Source organism: Nerophis ophidion, linkage group LG22 (genome assembly GCF_033978795.1).
Source record: "Nerophis ophidion isolate RoL-2023_Sa linkage group LG22, RoL_Noph_v1.0, whole genome shotgun sequence".
Taxonomy (NCBI): domain Eukaryota; kingdom Metazoa; phylum Chordata; class Actinopteri; order Syngnathiformes; family Syngnathidae; genus Nerophis; species Nerophis ophidion.
In genome coordinates, this window is record NC_084632.1 from 40,239,264 (window position 1) to 40,263,102 (window position 23,839).

At 41.5% G+C, this 23,839-nt stretch overlaps 1 protein-coding gene across 4 annotated transcripts in view; it reads left to right on the forward strand.

Moving 5' to 3' along the window:
• The window catches only part of hps3 (HPS3 biogenesis of lysosomal organelles complex 2 subunit 1), a 76,790-nt gene that overhangs the window by 8,733 nt on the left and 44,218 nt on the right, over positions 1-23,839 (forward strand). For 3 of the 4 annotated variants that reach the window (XM_061883828.1, XM_061883832.1, XM_061883831.1), the window contains exons 5-10: positions 2,585-2,658; positions 6,279-6,491; positions 9,830-9,881; positions 9,946-10,028; positions 16,211-16,328; positions 19,783-19,933. In XM_061883828.1, the coding sequence (XP_061739812.1) occupies positions 2,585-2,658; positions 6,279-6,491; positions 9,830-9,881; positions 9,946-10,028; positions 16,211-16,328; positions 19,783-19,933 (691 nt within the window). The remainder of the gene's footprint in view (positions 1-2,584; positions 2,659-6,278; positions 6,492-9,829; positions 9,882-9,945; positions 10,029-16,210; positions 16,329-19,782; positions 19,934-23,839) is intronic. The other variant, XM_061883829.1, reaches the window with a different exon arrangement.

Sequence of the window (23,839 nt, forward strand, 5' to 3'; positions counted from 1 at the left end):
ACAGAGCGGTCAAGCGGACACGGTTGGATTGGACCACACACACAAAGTACAGTGTTTTATGCAGCGATCATTTCGAAAGATCGTGTTTCGAAGAGGGTCTCTTGCGAAGGGTAGAGATGGGCATCGCCAACACCCGTCGACTGGTGCTGAAGAAAGGTGCGGGGCCGACCTTCAGGTTGTACAGGTACGACCATATAATCTCACTAAAACACTCGTAACACAATAAGCAGATAAGGGATTTACCAGAATTATCCTAGTAAATTTGTCTAATAACATCTGAATCGCTCCCACTGTACAGTCTTTTTTTTCTAGTCCTTTACTCTCACTTTCCTCATCCACGAATCTTTCATCCTCACTCAAATTAATTGGGAAATCGTCGCTTTCTCGGTCCGAATCGCTCTCGCTGCCGGTGGCCATGATTGTAAACAATGTTCAGTTGTGAGGAGCTCCACAACCCGTCTGCTACTTCCGGTACAAGCAGGGCTTTTTTATCAGCACCAAAAGTTGCAAACTTTATCGTCGATGTTCTCTACTAAATCCTTTCAGCAAAAATATGGCAATATCGCTAAATGATCAAGTATGACACATAGAATGGACCTGCTATCCCCGTTTAAATAAGAAAATCTAATTTCAGTATTGCCTTTAACACTGTTACAAATATGTGCCACACTGTGAACCCACACCAAACGAGAATGACCAACACATTTCGGGAGAACATCCACACCGTAACACAACATAAACACAACACAACAGAACAAATACCCAGAGCCCTTTGCAGCACTAACTCTTCCGGGACGCTACAATATACACACCCCCACCCCCACCCCAACCTCCTCAAATTCCCAAATTCCAAGCTGCTGTTTTGAGGCATGTTAAAAAAAAGTATGCACTTTGTGACTTTAATAATAAATATGGCAGTGCCATGTGGGCATTTTTTTCCATAACTTGAGTTGATTTATTTTGGAAAACCTTGTTACATTGTTTAATGCATCCAGCGGCGCATCGAAACAAAATTAGGCATAATAATGTGTTAATCCCACGACTGTATATATGGGTATCGGTTGATTTCGGAATCGGTAATTAAGAGTTGGACAATATCGGATATCGGCAAAAAAGACATTATCGGACATCAATCAATCATCAATCAATGTTTATTTATATAGCCCTAAATCACAAATGTCTCAAAGGACTGTACAAACAATTACGACTACGACATCCTCGGAAGAACCCACAAAAGGGCAAGGAAAACTCACACCCAGTGGGCAGGGAGAATTCACATCCAGTGGGACGCCAGTGACAATGCTGACTCTGAGAAACCTTGGAGAGGACCTCAGAAGTGGGCAACCCCCCCCCCCTCTAGGGGACCGAAAGCGATGGATGTCGAGCGGGTCTAACATGATACTGTGAAAGTTCAATCCATAGTGGCTCCAACACAGCCGCGAGAGTTCAGTTCAAAGCGGATCCAAGACAGCAGCGAGAGTCCCGTCCACAGGAAACCATCCCAAGCGGAGGCTGATCAGCAGCGTAGAGATGTCCCCAACCGATACACAGGCGAGCGGTCCATCCTGGGTCCCGACGAGCGGTCCATCTTGGGTCTCGACTCTGGACAGCCAGTACTTCATCCATGGTCATCGGACCGGACCCCCTCCACAAGGGAGGGGGGGACATAGGAGAAAAAAGAAAAGGAGCGGCAGATCAACTGGTCTAAAAAGGAGGTCTATTTAAAGGCTAGAGTATACAGATGAGTTTTAAGGTGAGACTTAAATGCTTCTACTGAGGTAGCATCTCGAACTGTTACCGGGAGGGCATTCCAGAGTACTGGAGCCCGAACGGAAAACGCTCTATAGCCCGCAGACTTTTTTTGGGCTCTAGGAATCACTAATAAGCCGGAGTCTTTTGAAGGCAGATTTCTTTCCGGGACATATGGTACAATACAATGGGCAAGATAGGATGGAGCTAGACCGTGTAGTATTTTATACGTAAGTAGTAAAACCTTAAAGTCACATCTTAAGTGCACAGGAAGCCAGTGCAGGTGAGCCAGTATAGGTATATATGTATGTATATATGTATATAAAGGTATATACAGTACAGGCGTAATAAGATCAAACTTTCTTGTTCTTGTCAAAAGTCTAGCAGCCGCATTTTGTACCAACTGTAATCTTTTAATGCTAGACATGGGGAGACCCGAAAATAAAACGTTACAGTAACCGAGACGAGACGTAACAAACGCATGGATAATGATCTCAGCGTCTTTAGTGGACAAAATGGAGCGAATATTAGCGATATTACGGAGATGAAAGAAGGTCGTTTTAGTAACGCTTTTAATGTGTGACTCAAAGGAGAGAGTTGGGTCGAAGATAATACCCAGATTTTTTACCGAATCACCTTGTTTTATTATTTGGTTGTCAAATGTTAAAGTTGTATTATTAAATAGAGGTCGGTGTCTAGCAGGACCGATAATCAGCATTTCCGTTTTTTTGGCGTTAAGTTGCAAATCTGTAGTTATTTTCTATCATTTGTGCAGGGGGGAAAGAGAACGAACAATTTGACTTACTGAATTATGGTCTTATCTCCCTGAATGTAGGAGACTACCTGGTCACCATTGAAGAAAAGAACAGCGCCACCTACCTGAGAGCCTACACCAACTGGCGTTACCAGGTGACAGCATGATGCCAAGTGCATTTCAGAATTCCAAACAAATATTAAGTTTACACAGGGGAGGTTTCTGGTGTTTTTTAGTTAGGTTAAGGAAGGGCTGGGCGATATATCGATATACTCGCTATATCGCAGGTTTGTCTCAGTGCGATATAGGAAATGACTATATCGTGATATCCGAGTATACGTTCTCACGCAGTTGCTTTTAGCTGCGGGCCTTACACTACAGGCGTTTCTCACTCTTTCTTGTCTCTCCTGTGTTAGCTGTGATGCTAGCGGAGCCATGCGAGTGGTAATACGAGATAAAGATGGTGCGAATCTGGTAACAAATGAAGGAAGAATTAATTCCCCAAAAAACAGCAGGGGGTCCATCGTCTGGCAGTGGGAAGATGTCGAACAGACTACCGTAATTTTGTCAAGTGTGGGGCAAAAGCGTTGCTACAAAAAGTAGCGTTACTGCTAATATGTAGCATCATTTGATAAGTCACCTGCTAGAGCAAGGGTTAGCAACCCGCGGCTCTAGAGCCACATGCGGCTCTTTAGCGCCTCCCTAGTGGCTCCATGGACCTCTTTCAGAGATGTGTGAAAATGGAAAAAGATGAAGAAAAAACTAAAATTTTTGTTTTAATATATTTTCTGTAGGACAACAAACTTCCTAATTGTTAGAAATCCTCAAGTTTGTGTTATACATGCTTCACTGATGAGAGTATTTGGAAAGCACCGTTTTGTCCTACTAATGGGCGGCATAGCTCGGTTGGTAGAGTGGCCGTGCCAGCAACTTGAGGGTTGCAGGTTCTATCCCCGCTTCCGCCATCCTAGTCCCTGCCGTTGTGTCCTTGGGCAAGACACTTTACTCACCTGCTCCCAGTGCCACCCACACTGCTTTAAATGTAACTTAGATATTGGGTTTCACTATGTAAATCGCTTTGAGTCACTTGAGAAAAGCGCTATATAAACATAATTCACTTCACACTAATGTCAGCGATTCTTGAACTCATCGTAGTTTGTTACTTTTTCCGATGCTGCCACAGAAAAGTTTTTTTAAGTTTTATGCCACTCCTTCTTTGTCTCATTTTGTCCACCAAACGTTTTATGCTGTGCGTGAATGCAAAAAAGTGAGCTTTGTTGATATCATTGATTTGCTGGAATGCCAATCAATGGCTGAAGTTATCTCACACTCTGAAAAGCCTAAATTTTACTAAGGTTTTGCAATGTTGCAAAAATGTGTAGGGTAAAAAAATTAAATACAACATTTGTGTCAAAGGAGAATTGCACCAGTCTTTGATACAAGGCTAATATAGCTAATATAGACACTTACATCATGTGTTTTCTTCATTGTAAGGCTTTGAATTTTTTGCGGCTCCAGACCAATTACATTTTTTATTTTTGGTCCAGTATGGCTCTTTCAACATTTTGGGTCGTCGACCCCTGTGCTAGAGAATGAAGAGTGCTTACCCTGCATGTCAACATTTCCATCTGGTGCCACACATCCACACCATCAAAATATTTCCACATCAACACTGTATGAGAAAAATAGTCAACAACAAAAGGAGATAACGTCCGCAGGAACCTACCACATAGCGAAGGACGAACACTATTTGATTTCCTTTTATGCAGCTCTTTTTTATTTGACAGTTATTGAAATATCTTGTGTGACATCATGCACAAAAGTGCACTTTATTAGTTTGAAACTATTGTAGTGTCGTTCTGTACAAAAAGTGTACTTTAATTTAGTGTTGTTTTGATATGTCATCTTAGTGACATCATGCACAAAAGTGCACTTTATTAGTTTTAAACTATTGTTGTGGCGTTCTGTACAAAAAGTGCACTTTTATTTTGTGTTGTTTTGATATGTCATCTTAGTGACATCATGCACAAAAGTGCACTCACAGCTTGTTTTAAAATGTCTCTGACAATCTTGCACTTTCTGTTTTGGAAATGACATGAATGTTTGTGCCACTGCTTAATAACTGTTTAATAAATACACTTTTGGTCATTATTTCCCTCTCTGCATGAAAGTTTAAAAGTAGCATATATTAATGCAGTATGAAGAAGAATGTTTTAATGTAGACACATAGAATCATCATACTGCTGTGATTATATGCATCAAGTGTTCATTCAAGAATAAGGCAAAATATGGAAATATATATCGTGTATTGCGATATGGTCTAAAAATATCGAGATATTAAAAAAAGGCCATATTGCCCAGCCCTAGGTTAAAGGGGAACATTATCCCAATTTCAAAAGGGTTAAAACCAATAAAAATCAGTTCCCAGTGGCTTATTTTATTTTTCGAAGTTTTTTTCCAAATTTTACCGGTCCCGGAATATCCCTAAATAAACCTTTAAAGTTCTTGATTTTCGCTATTTACGGTGCGACTCTCCATTTCCCTGTGACGTCATACAGGGCTGCCAATACAAACAACATGGCGGTTACCATAGCAAGATATAGCGACATTAGCTCGGATTCAGACTCGGATTTCAACGGCTTAAGCGATTCAACAGATTACGCATGTATTGAAACAGATGGTCGGAGTATGGAGGCAGATAGCGAAAACGAAATTGAAGAAGAAATTGAAGCTATTGAACGAATAGCTACTGACGCTATTCGGCCATAGCATTGGTGTACCTAATGAAGTGGCCCATAGCATGGCTGCCTTGTTAGCATCGCCGGTAAAATGTGCGGACCTAACGATCAGGACTTTGGCATCTTGTGACACTGGAGCAACTCAAATCCGTCGATTGGTAAGTGTTTGTTTCGCATTAAATGTGGGTATCTAGTTTCAAATGTACATACAGCTAGCGTAAATAGCATTTTAGCATCGATTAGTGTAGCATGTTAGCATCGATTAGCTGGCAGTCATGCTGCAACCAAATATGTCTGATTAGCACATAAGTCGACAACATCCACAAAACTCACCTTTGTGATTTCGTTGACTTAATCGTTGCAAATGCATCTGCAGGTTATCCATATATCTCTGTGCCATGTGTGTCTTAGCATCGCCGGTCAAATGTGAAGACACTCTGGCACATTCAATGGGGGTCTGGCGGCCGATTTCTTGCCAGTGGTGCAACTTGAATCCCTCCTTGTTAGTGTTGTTAAACCCTCCGACAACACACCCACGAGGCAGGATGTCTCCAAGGTTCCAAAAAATAGTCGAAAAAAACGGAAAATAACAGAGCTGAGATCCGGTATTTGTAATGTGAAAATGAAAATGGCGGGTGTGTTACCTCGGTGACGTCACGTTCTTACGTCATCGCTAAAAGAGCGATAAACAGAAAGGCGTTTAATTCGCCAAAATTCACCCATTTAGAGTTCGGAAATCGGTTAAAAAAATAGATGGTCTTTTTTCTGCAACATCAAGGTATATATTGACGCTTGCATAGGTTTGGTGATAATGTTCCCCTTTAAGGGTTTTTTCCCAATGTGTAATTGCAGTGACTAAATCCATATACTGTAGTGACAATGGCCTTTTCCTTCATGTCTTTGCACTTTTTTGGCTATATAGAAGTGAAACAGCCCTATATTGTTTTCATTATGGTCTTAAAAAAGTCCTTAATGCAGACTAATTGAAACCTGCAGCTACCCTGATATATAATACATGCATATCTATGTTAATTTAGGCTGAGGAAAAGGCTCGGGTCGGGGTGCGCCTGTTGGGCCACCTTCTACGTGGGGCGTCTCAGCGGGGCGGAGCGCAAATGGAGATCATCGAGATTCCGCTATCAGAGCGTCCCGTTGCTGTCGCATGCTGCTCGCTGACGGGCGACCTCCTGGTGGGCTGTGACAAGACTCTGGTTTTGTTTACGTTGAGGAGGCAGAACCAGCAGAACCTGGCAAGTATACGGGCCGATCCACGACTCATGCATTTATTTCCAATGGCAACAAGAACACTTTCGTGTTACGATGCAGGGTTTCCCGCAGCGTTTTGTTGTTAAGGCGGCCGCCTTAACAACAAAGAGCCACCGCCTAAACCAGGGGTAGGGAACCTATGGCTCTAGAACCAGATGTGGCTCTTTTGATGACTGCATCTGGCTCTCAGATAAATCTTAGCTGACATTGCTTGACAGGATAAGAATAATTCCGCTGGTAATCACAGTGCTAAAAATAACGTGCAAAACATAAAACATTCTCATGCATTTATATTCATCCATCCGTTTTCCTACCGCACCTGTTCAAGAAGTCGCATTAACGGTAAGAAGTATTTTATGTCATGATGGGGGGGGGTTGCAGCTTGCTGCGGGGTCGTTCTCCCAGGAAGGCAGACGGACTACTCGGGACATGGCATTTAAGTAAAAACATGATTTAATTTTAACAAAAAAAATATACAAACAAAAATCGCTCACAGCGGAGGCACAACTTGGGCTAAAGAACAAAGCTAACGCATAAACAGACTAAGAACGTAAATCAAACAAAACTTACTTGGCATGGCATGAAGCACGAAACTATGGCAAGGCATGAAACAGGTCAGCACAGGACGACTGACTGGCAAAGACGGGCTTAAATGCTGCCTCTGATTTGTGCTAGGGAAGCAGGTGAGCGGGCGTTTTGTCCACCAGAGACAGGTGGACAAAATGAGTAACCAAGGAAAACCAGACAAGGGAGTGGAAAAAAACAGGAACTTAAAGAGTCCAAAGGACAAACAGCACATGGCCAAACAAAAACATGATCAACAGATATGACATTTGATTTATTATTGGTTAGCTTCAGAATAACAATGTTATTAAAAAGAATAAGAGACTTATTATACTCTAAAAATGTTGGTCTTACTTAAAAATGCACGCATTTAGTTGGATTCAGTTTTAAAAAACATTATATGGCTCTCACGGTCCCATTTTTTTTTATAGTCTTTGGTATGACCCGGCTGGGATTTGAACTCACAACCTACCAATCTCAGGGCGGACACTCTAACCACTAGGCCACTGAGTAGGCAGCCGCCTTAACCCTAGCTCATTTTGCGCTGTGTGTGCGCGTGCGTGTGTGTGTGTTATGGACAGCAAAGCCCTGTCTGTCTGAGAGAAAGACAAGCATTACTGACCTATAGTTAACAACTAAGTTATTTCACTTTCCCTTTTTCTGTGTTGACGCAGCAAAAAAGGACATTAGGTTCAATGAAGCGTTTCTGTCCCTGATAGTTGATATAATAATGTAATTTAGTTTCGCAGGGTTTCTTGCAGCGCTTTAAAAGTTAAGTTAAAGTTAAAGTACCAATGATTGTCACACACATACTAGATGTGGCGAAAATATTCTCTGCATTTGACCCATCACCCTTGATCACCCCCTGCGGGGGTGAGGGTAGCAGTGGGCAGCAGCGGTGCCGCGCCCGGAAATAATTTTTGGTGATTTAACCCCCAATTCCAACCCTTAATGCTGAGTGCCAAGCAGGGAGGTAATGGCCGGGATTTGAACTCACAACCTACCAATCTCAGGGCGGACACTCTAACCACTAGGCCACTGAGTAGGCAGCCGCCTTAACCCTAGCTCATTTTGCGGTGTGTGTTTGTGTGTTACGGACAGCAAAGCCCTGTCTGTCTGAGAGAAAGACAAGCATTACTGACTTACAGTTAACAACTAAGTTATTTCACTTTCCCTTTTTCTGTGTTGAAGCAGCAAAAAAGGACATTAGGTTCAATGAAGCGTTTCTGTCCCTGATAGTTGATATAATAATGTAATTTAGTTCCTCAGGGTTTCTTGCAGCGCTTTAAAAGTTAAGTTAAAGTTAAAGTACTAATTATTGTCACACACATACTAGATGTGGCGAAAATATTCTCTGCATTTGACCCATCACCGTTGATCACCCCCTGGGAGGTGAGGGTAGCAGTGGGCAGCAGCGGTGCCGCGCCCTTAAATAATTTTTGGTGATTTAACCCCCAATTCCAACCCTTAATGCTGAGTGCCAAGCAGGGAGGTAATGGCCGGGATTTGAACTCACAACCTACCAATCTCAGGGCGGACACTCTAACCACTAGGCCACTGAGTAGGCAGCCGCCTTAACGTTAGCTCATTTTGCGGTGTGTGTGTGTGTGTGTTACGGACAGCAAAGCCCTGTCTGTCTGAGAGAAAGACAAGCATTACTGACCTATAGTTAACAACTAAGTTATTTCACTTTCCCTTTTTCTGTGTTGAAGAAGCAGAAAAGGACATTAGGTTCAATGAAGCATTTCTGTCCCTGATAGTGTATATAGTAATGTAAGTGCATCATAAAGCCAACATGAACTCCATGGTGTTCAGGGATGAATAGTCTCTCCTATTGCTATTGTACTACTTTTTAAGCTATAGTCACATTAATCATTAGTAATGTCGCAGCCTAGTTTTGAATGGCAGGGTCCCTGCTATTACATGTTCATAAAAATACAACATTTACATAATAAAAATCCACTACAGGCTTCCCACATACTGTAAATTAGCATGATGAGTTGTGTATATGTCAGCATGTGGCCCCACTTTTACCTCTTTTTTTTCAAACGCTTATTGCACAGGCTTACTTACAGTAAGTCACAAATTTGACTTAGTCTTTATTTTGACTTAGTAGATATTGACTTACTAAGACAAAATAATGACATACTTAATATCTCAGGTAACTAGGACCGTTTTGAGTTTTGTTTTTACTTTACGGAAAAAATATTGAGAAATTTATCGTATATTGCCATTCAGCATACGGGAAGGAAAACCAAAAGTTGTAGGCTTCTTCATGTGACGAAGCCGGCCTACTTCACCACTGTCTGTAGTCTATTGCCCCCTATTGGAGATGTGATGGTGGCGACAGGCCAAATTACACTGTTCCTACCCACCCTGCCCCTTCTCCGTCCATCCGCCTGTCCCGGGTGACGCCCCCTTACCTCTGGAGAGACACCACCTTAACTAACAAATATTCTGGGGGAAACACTGCAATGTATTCATTTAAACGATTATTTTGCTTGAATTCCAAAAAGGGGGGATTTTTAATTAAAGTAACGTGAAAAATGTGAGGAATAAATTGAAGACAAAATGCTTTGCTCCAAGACAAAAGCGCAATATGCAAGCTATTATTTCAGGAATTAATAACAATCATTGTTCAATATTAATGATAATAGATTAAATATTATCATAATAGGGGCTTTACAATCGTATTTTTTTTCCCCCTCCACTTCTGCTTTTGTTATGAATTTTTAATTATTTGTGATTTCAATTTTAACAGAACGTGCAGCAACCTTCAAACACGCAACTGAATTCCAGTCAGAGTCGAGGTAACACTTGAATGTTTAGCACTCATTCTTTGTGTTCTTCTCTTCAACTGTGTTTTGTTTCCAGATCAAAGCACACACCAAAACGGCTCCTTTCTGGACTTTGAACGCTCCGCCATTCTGCATGTTGCAGGAACTAAACCTAAACAGGTCTGCTTTTAAATTCATTACTGTTTGATAGAGATGTAACAGTAACAGTAACATACATATATATATATATATATATATATATATATATATATATATATATATATATATATACTAAACATTTTTCTGATAGGGTGATTGGAGCACATACTTGTTGGTCACAAAAAACATTCATGAAGTTTGGTACTTTTATGAATTTATTATGGGTTGACTGAAAATGTTCTGGGTCAAAAGTATACATACAGCAATGTTTATATTTGCTTAAATGTCCCTTGGCAAGTTTCACTGCAATAAGGTGCTTTTGGTAGCCATCCACAAGGTTCTGTATGAAGTTTTGACCACTCCTCTTGACAAAATTGCTGCAGTTCAGCTAAATGTGTTGGTTTTCTGACATGGACTTGTTTCTTCAGCATTGTCCACATGTTTAAATGGGAACATTATCACCAGACCTATGTAAGCGTCAATATATACCTTGATGGTGCAGGAAAAAGACCATCTGTTTTTTTAACCGATTTCCGAACTCTAAATGGTTGAATTTTGGCGAATTAAACGCCTTTCTGTTTATCGCTCTGGAGGCGATGACGTCAGAATGTGACGTCGCCGAGGTAACACACCCGCCATTTTCATTTTCAACACATTACAAACACCGGGTCTCAGCTCTGTTATTTTCCGTTTTTTTGATTATTTTTTGGAACCTTGGAGACATCATGCCTCGCCGGTGTGTTGTCGGAGGGTGTAACAACACTAACAGGGAGGGATTCAAGTTGCACCACTGGCCCAAAGATGCGAAAGTGTCTGCCGCCAGACCCCCATTGAATGTGCCAGAGTGTCTCCACATTTTACCGGCGATGCTAAGGCAGACATGGTACAGAGATGTATGGATAACCTGCAAATGCATTTGCAACGATAGTCAACGAAATCACAAAGGTGAGTTTTGTTGATATTGACTGCCAGCTAATCGATGCCAACATGCTATTTACCGGCGGTGCTAAAGCAGACATGGCACAGAGATGTATGGATAACCTGTAGATGCATTTGCAACTATATTACGTTTCCTTCCACCCACTTTTAATGCGAAACAAACACTTACCAATCGACGGATTTAAGTTGCTCCAGTGTCACAAGATGCGAAAGTCCTGATTGTTTGGTCCGCACATTTTATCGGCGATGCTAACGCAGCTATTCGGCCATGCTATGGCTATGAATAGCGTCAATAGCTATTCGCTCAATAGCTTCAGTTTCTTCTTCAATACTTTCATACTCCAACCACCCGTTTCAATACATGCGTAATCTGTTGAATCGCTTAAGTCGCTGAAATCCGAGTTTGAATCTGAGCTAATGTCGCTATATCTTACTGTGGTATTCCCATTGTTTGTTTACATTGGCAGCACTGTGTGACGTCACAGGGAAATGGCCAGTGTCTTCGCAGAGAGCGAAAATAAAGCACTTTAAAGCTTTTTTTAGGGATATTCCGAGACCGGTAAAATTTTGAAAAAAACTTCCAAAAATACAACAAGCCACTGGGAACTGATTTTTATTGTTTTTAACCCTTTTGAAATTGTGATAATGTTCCCCTTTAAGTAAGGACTTTGGGAAGACCATTCTAAAACCTTAATTCTAGCCTGATTTAGCCATTCCTTTACCACTTTTGACGTGTTTTTGGAGTCATTGCCCTGTTGGAGTGAATTGGACAATGAAAAAGGAGGATTACCTCCAAATTCTTCAGGACAAGCTAAAGTCATCAGCCCGGAGGTTGGGTCTTGGGCGCAGTTGGGTGTTCCAACAGGACAATGACCCCAAACACACGTCAAAAGTGGTCAAGGAATGGCTAAATCAGGCTAGAATTAAGGTTTCCAGAATGGTTTTCCCAGAGTCCTGACTTAAACGTGTGGACAATGCTGAAGAAACAAGTCCATGTCAGAAAAATTTGTCTGAACCGCACCAATTTTGTCAAGAGGAGTGGTCAAAAATTCAAGCAGAAGCGTGTGGATGGCTACCAAAAGCACCTTATTGCAGTGAAACTTGCCAAGGGACATGTAAGCAAATATTAACATTGCTGTATGTATACTTTTGACCCCGGCACATTTTCAGTAGACCCAAAATAAATTCATTAAAAAAAAAAAGAACTTCATGAATGTTTTTTGTGACCAACAAGTATGTGCTCCAATCACTCTATCACAAGAAAATAAGATTATTGTAAACTCAGGACAGCCACTTTAGTGAAGTGAATTATATTTATATAGCACTTTTCTCTAGTGACTCAAAGCGCTTTACATAGCGAAACCCAATATCTAAGTTACATTTATAAACCAGTGTGGGTGGCACTGGGAGCAGGTGGGTAAAGTGTCTTGCCCAAGGACACAATGGCAGTGACTAGGATGGCGGAAGCGGGAATCGAACCTGCAACCCTCAAGTTGCTGGCATGGCCGCTCTACCAACCGAGCTATGTATGTACACTTTTGACCACTATATATATATATATATATATATATATATATATATATATATATATATATATATATATATATATATATATATATATATATATATATATATATATATATATATGTATATGTATGTATGTATATATATATATATATGTATATGTATGTATATATATATATATATATATATATATATATATATATATATATATATATATATATGTATGTATGTATGTATGTATGTATATATATGTGTATATATATATATATATACATATTTATTAAAAAAAAAAATTATATATACTTTTATTTAAGAGTCCTTAAACTGACAAAATAAACATGTTGTGTAACAAATGTAAAACAATAATGTTCTTGTTAGTGTCTTTTAACAGTGTCCTCTGTAGTGGACACTTTGGAAAGTGCGGGTTCTTAGAAAAGCGACCTGACAATTTCACATGTAATATTTTAAATATTATAATAGTATAAATACCTCACAATTTGATGCCTCTTTGGCATCAAATATGTTTTTTTGGTGGTGGTTTATCAAGTACTGCGATGAGGTGGCGACTTGTCCAGGGTGTACTCCGCCTTCCGCCCGATTGTAGCTGAGATGTACACCCGCGCCCCCCGCGACCACAAAGGGAATAAGCGGTAGAAAATGGATGGACGGATGGTTTATCAAGTAGCTTCTCATATTAATTGTGTTCCGCGTTGTGCATTTTTTTTTGTCCTACCGAAAACATGGATAACAAATCCATTTAAATCACAAAGTCATTCAATGTTATTGGGAAAAAAATATGTGGGTTTCAACATCATAACTTCTGAACAGCTTTTTGTGTCGGTTTGGAAACAGCCCTGCATTATACGCAGACCAAAGAGGTCGTTTTCGCCAGGGTTTGTTTACGTTTGCAACATAACTCAAAAAGACGTGGCTAGATTTGAATGAACCTTTCAGGAAATGTCTGGGGAAAAAAAACAATAATTTTCTCTTCTTTACGACCTTCCACACACAGACACTCACGCTCCGCAGGGAATTTTGGGAGATGTAGTTTATTTCCAGACCGGCTGTAGAGATCTTCAATCAATCAATCAATGTTTATTTATATAGCCCTAAATCACAAATGTCTCAAAGGACTGCACAAATCATTACGACTACAACATCCTCGGAAGAACCCACAAAAGGGCAAGGAAAACTCACACCCAGTGGGCAGGGAGAATTCACATCCAGTGGGACGCCAGTGACAATGCTGACTATGAGAAACCTTGGAGAGGACCTCAGAAGTGGGCAACCCCCCCCCCCCCTCTAGGGGACCGAAAGCAATGGATGTCGAGCGGGTCTAACATGATACTGTGAAAGTTCAATCCATAGTGGCTCCAAGACAGCAGCGAGAGTCCCGTCCACAGGAAACCATCTCAAGCGGATCAACAAGTAACCAACAAGTATGTGCTCCAATCACTCTATCACAAGAAAATAAGATTATTGTAAACTCAGGACAGCCACTTAAGTGAAGTGAATTATATTTATATAGCACTTTTCTCTAGTGACTCAAAGCGCTTTACATAGTGAAACCCAATATCTAAGTTACATTTACACCAGTGTGGGTGGCACTGGGAGCAGGTGGGTAAAGTGTCTTGCCCAAGGACACAACGGCAGTGACTAGGATGGCGGAAGCGGGAATCGAACCTGCAAGCCTCAAGTTGCTGGCACGGCCACTCTACCAACCGAGCTATGTATGTACACTTTTGACCACTATATATATATATATATATATATATATATGTATATATATATATATATATATGTATGTATGTATGTATATATGTGTATATATATATACATATTTATTTAAATTTTTTTTTAGATATACTTTTATTTAAGAGTCCTTAAACTGACAAAATAAACATGTTGTGTAACAAATGTAAAACAATAATGTTCACGTTAGTGTCTTTTAACAGTGTCCTCTGTAGTGGACACTTTGGAAAGTGCGGATTCTTAGAAAAGCGACCTGACAATTTCACATGTAATATTTTAAATATTATAATAGTATAAATACCTCACAATTTGATGCCTCTTTGGCATCAAATATGTTTTTTGGGTGGTGGTTTATCAAGTACTGCGATGAGGTGGCGACTTGTCCAGGGTGTACTCCGCCTTCCGCCCGATTGTAGCTGAGATGTACACCAGTGCCCCCCGCGACCCCAAAGGGAATAAGCGGTAGGAAAATGGATGGATGGATGGTTTATCAAGTAGCTTCTCATATTACTTGTGTTCCGCGTTGTGCTTTTTTTTTTTGTCCTACTGAAAACATGGATAACAAATCCATTTAAATCACAAGGTCATTCAATGTTATTGGGAAAAAAATATGTGGGTTTCAACATCATAACTTCTGAACAGCTTTTTGTGTCGGTTTGGAAACAGCCCTGCATTATACGCAGACCAAAGAGGTTGTTTTCGCCAGGGTTTGTTTACGTTTGCAACATAACTCAAAAAGACGCGGCTAGATTTTAATGAACATTTCAGGAAATGTCTGGGAAAAAAACAATAATTTTCTCTTCTTTACGACCTTCCACACACAGACACTCACGCTCCGCAGGGAATTTTGGGAGATGTAGTTTATTTCCAGACCGGCTGTAGAGATCTTCAATCAATCAATCAATGTTTATTTATATAGCCCCAAATCACAAATGTCTCAAAGGACTGCACAAATCATTACGACTCAGACATCCTTGGAAGAACCCACAAAAGGGCAAGGAAAACTCACACCCAGTGGGCAGGGAGAATGCACATCCAGTGGGACGCCAGTGACAATGCTGACTATGAGAAACCTTGGAGAGGACCTCAGAAGTGGGCAACCCCCCACCTCTAGGGGACCGAAAGCAATAGATGTCGAGCGGGTCTAACATGATACTGTGAAAGTTCAATCCATAGTGGCTCCAACACAGCCGCGAGAGTTCAGTTCAAAGCGGATCCAAGACAGCAGCCAGAGTCCCGTCCACAGGAAACCATCTCAAGCGGAGGCGGATCAGCAGCGTAGAGATGTCCCCAACCGATACAGGCGAGCGGTCCATCCTGGGTCAGAGATCTTGCTCCTCTGGGTTCTTTGGACCACCAGTCATCGACATCACCACTCCTTTTCAGAGTTTACAACACAGTTCATTTTATAATAGTCATGTTGGATTGTGCAAAAGTCGTTGTGCTTTTCAGCAATCGTGTTTTGCCCCGATTGAGCACATCAATGATCTCGCTGCTCTGCTCCGACTCGTGTTCCACCATCAACAGCTCTCCCCTCTCCTTCCCGACTGCTGCCTTTAACAGACAAACACTCTCAGCTGTGTCATCTACGCACCTGTCGCTGATCTCAAAGCCGGTCGTAGCACATCCCGCTTCGCTGCAGGCCCGCAGGCCACGCCCCCACCCACAATGGCTAATTCAAATGCCAGGAAAAAAATTACAGCGACCAACTTTTATATTGTCACAAGCCACGGTTTTATTATGATGATTTTGATGCAGAAATACCTCAGTATTCATAACACCGTTACATCCCTATTACTCAATTGATTTTGTTGTCCGTTAACCTGCATGCAAAATTAGGCACTTTCTCAAAAGGGTACAAAACTCGCGGGCATGAATGTTGTAATTATATCATCTTTAAAGATCTTTCAAAACATTATTTAGGATTTTGAAGTCCTGTTGTCCTGCTTTATTGGATCCCTGTTTAAATTTCCCCTTCAACCTTCTAGGTAGCACTGTGTGCAGGATATGTCGCGATGCAAGCTGACCTGGAGGTACTGGTCTTGAAACTGGATACAACTCCTGAGGCCGAAGATCTGGACGAGTCATTGGAGGCACCAAGAAATGGTAATTAAAAATACACACATGGAGCCGCGTGTTGCATTCAATCTGCCGTACAAACGAGTAGCAGACATTTTAAAAGGTCTAGTATTCAATTTCTTATCAACTGACACTATCATGGAATATTTGCAACATTTGTACGTAAGTTATGTTCGGTTGATTGAAGACTTGAGTTGTGCACAAGCGTCATTAAGTGTTTTTGTTTTCATGTCCATGGGAAACCCTCAGTAGGTAGTCTTAAAAGATGTGTGTAAAGGATGCCCTCTAGTGGGTTCTGCAGACCACCACACACTGCCAGGAGAGCAAGCTTCAGATTCAGGGTATAACACTGCTTTATTGTCATATAATCCTGCCAGTCTTTTGCTTTCCAGCAAGGTGTTTGTTTGTGTCCGTTTCTCGCTCCCACTCCAGCTCCAACCACGTGTCACAATCCCGGCTGCTGCTAATGAAAGCGACAGGTGATTAGATACCAGGGCCCACCTGGGCCATCTACGCACCTGCCGCTGTCTTCGAGGCCGGTCCTGGCACAACCCGTTCCGCGGCACTAAGCTTAGTGCTTAGTGACCCTGTCATGAAATACATTGGGCCAAGCTTTTGAATGCTTTTAATTGGAGATGTCCGATAATGGCTTTTTTTGCCGATATTCCGATATCAGTCATATATCAACCGATGCCGATATATACAGTCGTGGAATTAACACATTATTATGCCTAATTTTGTTGTGATGCCCCGCTGTATGCATTAAATAATGTAACAAGGTTTTCCACAATAAATCAACTCAAGTTATGGAAAAAAAATGCCAACATTGCACTGCCATATTTATTATTGAAGTGTAATTTGGGATATGCATGAGGAGGTTGAGGTGGGGGGGTGGATAGGGAGTAGCGGGGGGGGTGTATACTGTAGCGTCCCAGAAGAGTTAGTGCTTCAAGGGGTTCTGCGTATTTGTTCTGTTGTGTTACGGTGCGGATGTTCTCCCGAAACGTGTTTGTCATTCTTGTTTGGTGTGGGTTCACAGTGTGGCGCATATTTGTTACAGTGTTAAAGTTGTTTATACGGCCACCCTCAGTGTGACCTGTATGGCCGTTGCCCAAATATGCTTTGCATTCAATTGTGTGTGTGTGAAAAGCCGTAGATATTATCTGATTGGGCCGGCACGCAAAGGCAGTGCCTTTAAAGGGGAACATTATCAGCAGACCTATGTAAGCGTCAATGGTGCAGAAAAAAGACCATCTATTTTTTTAACCAATTTCCGAACTCAAAATGGGTGAATTTTGGCGAATTAAACGCCTTTCTGTTTATTGCGCTGGAAGCGATGACGTCAGAATGTGACGCCGCCGAGGTAACACACCCGCCATTTTCATTTTCAACACATTACAAACACCGGGTCTCAGCTCTGTTATTTTCCGTTTTTTGGACTTATTTTTTGGAACCTTGGAGACATCATGCCTCGTCGGTGTGTTGTCGGAGGGTGTAACAACACTAACAGGGAGGGATTCAAGTTGCACCACTGGCCCGAAGATGCCAAAGTGTCTGCCGCCAGACCCCCGTTGAATGTGCTGGAGTTTCTCCACATTTTACCGGCGATGCTAAGGCAGACATGGCACAGAGAAGTATGGATAACCTGCAGATGCATTTGCAACGATAGTCAACGAAATCACAAAGGTGAGTTTTATTGATGTTGACTGCCAGCTAATCGATGCTAACATGCTACGCTAATCAATGCTAACATGCTATTTACCGGCGGTGCTAAAGCAGACATGGCACAGAGATGTATGGATAACCTGCAGATGCATTTGCAACTATATTACGTTTCCTTCCACCCACATTTAATGCGAAACAAACACTTACCAATCGACGGATTTAAGTTGCTCCAGTGTCACAAGATGCGAAAGGCGATGCTAACGCAGCTATTCGGCCATGCTATGGCTATGAATAGCGTCAATAGCTATTCGCTCAATAGCTTCAGTTTCTTCTTCAATATTTTCATACTCCAACCATCTGTTTCAATACATGCGTAATCTGTTGAATCGCTTAAGTCGCTGAAATCCGAGTTTGAATCCGAGCTAATGTCACTATATCTTGCAGGGTTATAATATTTTTTTATTTTTCAATAAGTCTCTCAGTTGCTTTCCAGCAATTGTATTTTTCCTCTTTTGTTCTCGCTCGTACTCTGGCTCCAGCCCCAACCCCGTGTCTCCTCCTGGCTGCTGCTTATAAATTAGATAAAAAGGCCCAGGTGGACCTTCTATGCACCTGTCGCTGATTTCGAGGCTGGTCCTGGCAACACCCCGCTTCGCTGCAGGCCACTCCCCCTCCACAGTTAGCTTTAGAATAACAATGTTATTACAAAGAATAAGAGACCTATTATAATCTAGAAATGTTGGTCTTACTTAAAAATGCACGTGTTTAGTTGTGTTCAGTGTTGAAAAAAATATTACACGGCTCTTGCAGAAATACATTTTCAAATATTTGGATTCTTGCGAAAGTCCTGATCGTTTGGTCCGCACATTTTACCGGCGATGCTAACGCAGCTATTCGGTCATGCTATGGCTATGAATAGTGTCAATAGCTATTCGCTCAATAGCTTCAGTTTCTCCAACCATCTGTTTCAATACATGCGTAATCTGTTGAATCGCTTAAGTCGCTGAAATCCTAGTTCGAATCCGAGCTAATGTCGCTATATCTTGCTGTGGTATTCCCATTGTTTGTTTACATTGGCAGCACTGTGTGACGTCACAGGGAAATGGCCAGTGTCTTCGCAGAGAGCGAAAATAAGGCACTTTAAAGCTTTATTTAGGGATATTCCGAGACCGGTAACATTTTGAAAAAAACTTCAAAAACTACAACAAGCCACTGGGAACTGATTTTTATTGTTTTTAACCCTTTTGAAATTGTGATAATGTTCCCCTTTAAGGTTTATTGGCGCTCTGTACTTCTCCTTACGTCCGTGTACCACTCCGTACGGCGGCGTTTTAAAAAGTCATACATTTTACTTTTTGAAAATGATACCGATAATATCCGATGTTACATTTCAAAGCATTTATCGGCCGATAATATCGGCAGCCCGATATTATAGGAAATCTCTACTTATAATATGTTATGTTTTTATTTAATTGTAGTTTGTTGAAGAAAAGTAAAATCCCTCATTGCCTATTTTTGCCAGGATTTCCCATATTTTGGAATGCAAATGTTGACAATATGTATGAAATTGTAACACAAAAACTTCCTTGATTCTCATTTACTATTTATTTTAACTTAAAATGTTACAATACATTTTGATATCTATTCATGTAGTCAGCAACAGGCTTGTCATGAACAGTTTTAGTAGCTTAATTCCTTTAAAATAACAGCTAAGACAGCATTATGCTTGATAGGCAACACGCAGGTCAACATTCATATAGGGTAACTTGATCAATGTTTTTTTTTAATTCCACCTTCTTAACTTTTCTCAACACAGATCAAGCTGACGACCAGACTGACTTCCTGCTCATTCCGAGACACCAGGAGTTGCTCGGTGAGAGAGCTAAAGACTGTAATGTCCCCATCACCATGGAAAAAACGGGTCTGGAAGACGGAGGACGAAACAGCTTCTCATATGTTCTCTTTAGGTACGTGTGTATTGTTCACAAGAACATGAAGATTTTTGGTTTCTCAGGTTTCCCGCGCCGCTTTGTTGTTGTGAAGGCAGCCGCCTTAACGTTAGTTCATCTTGCGTGTGTGTGTTACGGTCAACAAAGCCCTGTCTGTCTGAGTGAAAGACAAGCATTATTGACCTACAGTTAACAACTAAGTTATTTCACTTTACCGTTTTTTGTGTTGAAGCAGCAAAAAGTTGAATGAAGCATTTCTGTCTGTGATAGTTGATATAATAATGTAACCGCATCATAAAGCCGACATGAACTCCATGGCTTCCGTCCAAAGGCAAAACCTAGTAACTCACTTCTATTTGATTTTGAGAAAACAAGGAAAACCAATCTATCTTGATGCTGTCTTACAAAGATCTACAAAGTCATCAAACGTATAGATGTTTTCTTGAGCTTTCATTTTCTTGCCGATTGAGCCATGGATTGAATCGGCTCTCATGAACGTATGCCCTTTCTCCAGATATTTTATCACAATCTCGGGCGGGCCCCATTCTGCGTTTGCACATTGGGCAAGAGCCGTGTACAGCGTCCAGTTTTTAGTTTGACCTCCACAGTTATCTGCCCAAAAGAGTATGCAAGGGGAAGAATCAAGAACAATACATTTAATGAAGGTGCTTGCAACGTCCCGGGCCAATCTTCCAAATATCCCCTCGTGCCATAATATCACATAATCAGGTCGACCGTCGGCCCCCATTGGTGCAAATGTCTCATTAAAGACAACAAGGCGACTGACAAAGAAGCTCCGATTGGTCCCTTGAGATACTAGGTTATTCTGTTGTATCCACGCGGCTATGTGGTAGTTGCTAGGTCCTGCCATGCGTGTTACAGCTTACTTACGGAACAAATTACAATATCGCATACACTAATGTAAAGCATATCACCTAGGAACTCCAAAATTATTATCAGCTCAGTTTTGACCAAAATTGAGTTACTGGGTTTTGCCTTTGGACGGGAGATGGTGTTCAAGGATGAATAGTCTCTCCTATTGCTATCGTACTATTTTTTTCAGCTATTGTTACATGAATCATTAGCAATGTAGCAGCCTAGTTTTGAATGCTAGGGTCCCTGCTATCACATGTTGATAAAAATCTAACATTTACATAATAAAAATCAACTACAGGCTTCAAAAATGCTGTAATAAATTAAGCATGATGACTTGAGGGCTTCACGGTGGAAGAGGGGTTAGTGCGTCTGCCTCACAATACGAAGGTCCTGCAGTCCTGGGTTCAAATCCAGGCTCGGGATCTTTCTGTGTGGAGTTTGCATGTTCTCCCCGTGAATGCGTGGGTTCCCTCCGGGTACTCCGGCTTCCTCCCACTTCCAAAGACATGCACCTGGGGATAGGTTGATTGGCAACACTAAAAATTGGCCCTAGTGTGTGAATGTGAGTGTGAATGTTATCTGTCTATCTGTGTTGGCCCTGCGATGAGGTGGCGACTTGTCCAGGGTGTACCCCGCCTTCCGCCCGATTGTAGCTGAGATAGGCGCCAGCGCCCCCCGCGACCCCGAGAGGGAATAAGCGGTAGAAAATGGATGGATGGATGGATTTGAGAATATGTCAGCATGTGGCCCCACTTTTAACTCTTTTTTTTTCAAAAGTTTATTGCAAACGCTTACTTACTAAGTCAAAATATTGACATACTTAGTGTCTCAAGTCACTAGGACTGTTTTGTCTTTTGTTTTTACTTTATGGAAAAAAATATTGAGTTACGTATCGTTAATTGCCTTTCAGCATATGGAGCGGAAAATACAGGCAAGAAATGGCCTTCACCACAGTCTGTAGTGAAAGCAGCAATGAGGAAACACAGTTTCTACAGTTGTGATCAAAATTATTCAACCCCCACACAATTTTGGTGTTTTAGCAAGTTGGACATTTATTTCGTATTTTGTTTATAGTCATATCAAATAAAGATGTGTCAAATAGACGAATGCAACTTAAATTGTAACACTGTATTTGACAAAATACCAAAAAATGACAATTTTCTTAACATCTCATTTACCAAATGATTCAACCCCCTAGTTCCATGCATCTTTAGTACTTAGTAGAACAGCCTTTGGCGGTAATGACATCCTTCAAAGGTGATACATAAGCTTCTTGCAAGCATCTACAGGTATTTTAGCCCATTCCTCTTGGGCAAAGGCCTCCAGTTCCTTCATATTCTTGGACTTGCGTGCTGCAACTGCCTTCTTCAAGTCCCACCACAGCTTTTCTAGAGGATTTAGGTCTGGCCACTGTGAAGGCCACTCCAGAGTCTCCCAGCCCTTCTTCTGCAACCACTCTGATGTTGATTTGGAGGTATGCTTGGGATCCTTGTCCTGTTGGAAGGTCCAACGTCTCCCAAGCCTCAGCTTCGTCACTGACTTCATGACATTTGCAGCTAATATATCTTGCTAGGAAATAGAATTCATAATGCCTTGAACGCGCTGGAGATTCCCGGTACCTGAGGCAGAGAAACAGCCCCAGAGCATGATTGACCCCCCACCATGCTTAACAGTAGGCAAGGTGTTCTTCTCTTTGTAAGCTTCATTTTTTCTCCTCCAGACATAACGTTGATTCATAGGCCCAAAGAGTTCCAGTTTTGTCTCATCAGTCCATAGAACAGTTTCCCAAAACCTTTGGGGTTCGTCCAGATTATTTTTGGCATACTGGAGTCTATTTTTCTTGTTCCTGGTAGTCAGAAGTGGGGTGCTTCTGGGAGTTCTGGCATGGAGGCCTTCATATCGTAGTGCGCGCCTTATTGTCTGGGACAAAACCTGTGGTCCGCCCTCTGCAATGTCCTGTTGTAGTTCCTCAGCTGTTACCTGGGGGTTTTTCACCACTGTACGCTTCAAATACCGGACAGCATCCTCTTTCTACCACGCCCAGGTAGTGTTTCCACTGTGCCTTTAGCTTTAAACTTGCGAATTATGATCCCAACTGTGTCTCTTGGAATCTGTAATGTCTTTGCTATTTTCTTATATCCATATCCTTTCTTATGAAGAGAAATGACCTCCTCTCTTGACTTCTTTGACCACTCCCTGGACTTCACCATGTGGCAAATACACCATTGACCATCTACAACAGGGGTGCCCACACTTTTTCTGCAGGCGTGCTACTTTTCAATTGACCAACTCAAGGGGATCTACCTCATTTATATATATCATTTATATTTATTTATTTATGAAAGATACATTTTTGTAAGCAAGTTAAATGTGTTTAATGATAATACAAGCATGTGTAACACATATAGATGTCTTTCTTTCACAAAGACAAGAATATAAGTTGGTGTATTACCTGATTCTGATGACTTGCATTGATTGGAATCAGACAGTAATGATGATAACGCCCACATTTTCAAATGGAGGAGAAAAAAAGTTGTCCTTTCCGTACAATACCACATGAAAGTGGTTGGTTTTTGGCATCTAATTCATCCAGCTTCCATACACTTTACAAGAAAAACATTGGCGGCAAATTCCGTAGCTTGCTTGATTGACATTCACGGCACCCGAGGGTCTTGTGAGATGACGCTGGCTGCTGCCAGTTCATTATTATGACAAAATGACAGAGAGGAAGGCGAGAAACACTTTTTATTTCAACAGACTCTCGCGCCGTACCTTCCGTCAAAACTCTAAAGGCCGACTGCACATTTCCTATCTTCACAATAAAAGCCCTGCTTCATGCTGCCTGCGCTAACAAAATAAGAGTCTCGGAAAGCTGGCGTGCACAAGTGATGTGCACGCCAGCTTTCTGAGGGATCGCTTGTGCACGCCAGTTTTCCGAGACTCTGTATTTAGTTAGCGCAGGCAGCATGAAGCAGGGCTTTTATTGTGAAGATAGGAAATGTGCAGTCGGCCTTTAGAGTTTTGACGGAAGGTACGGCGCGAGAGTCT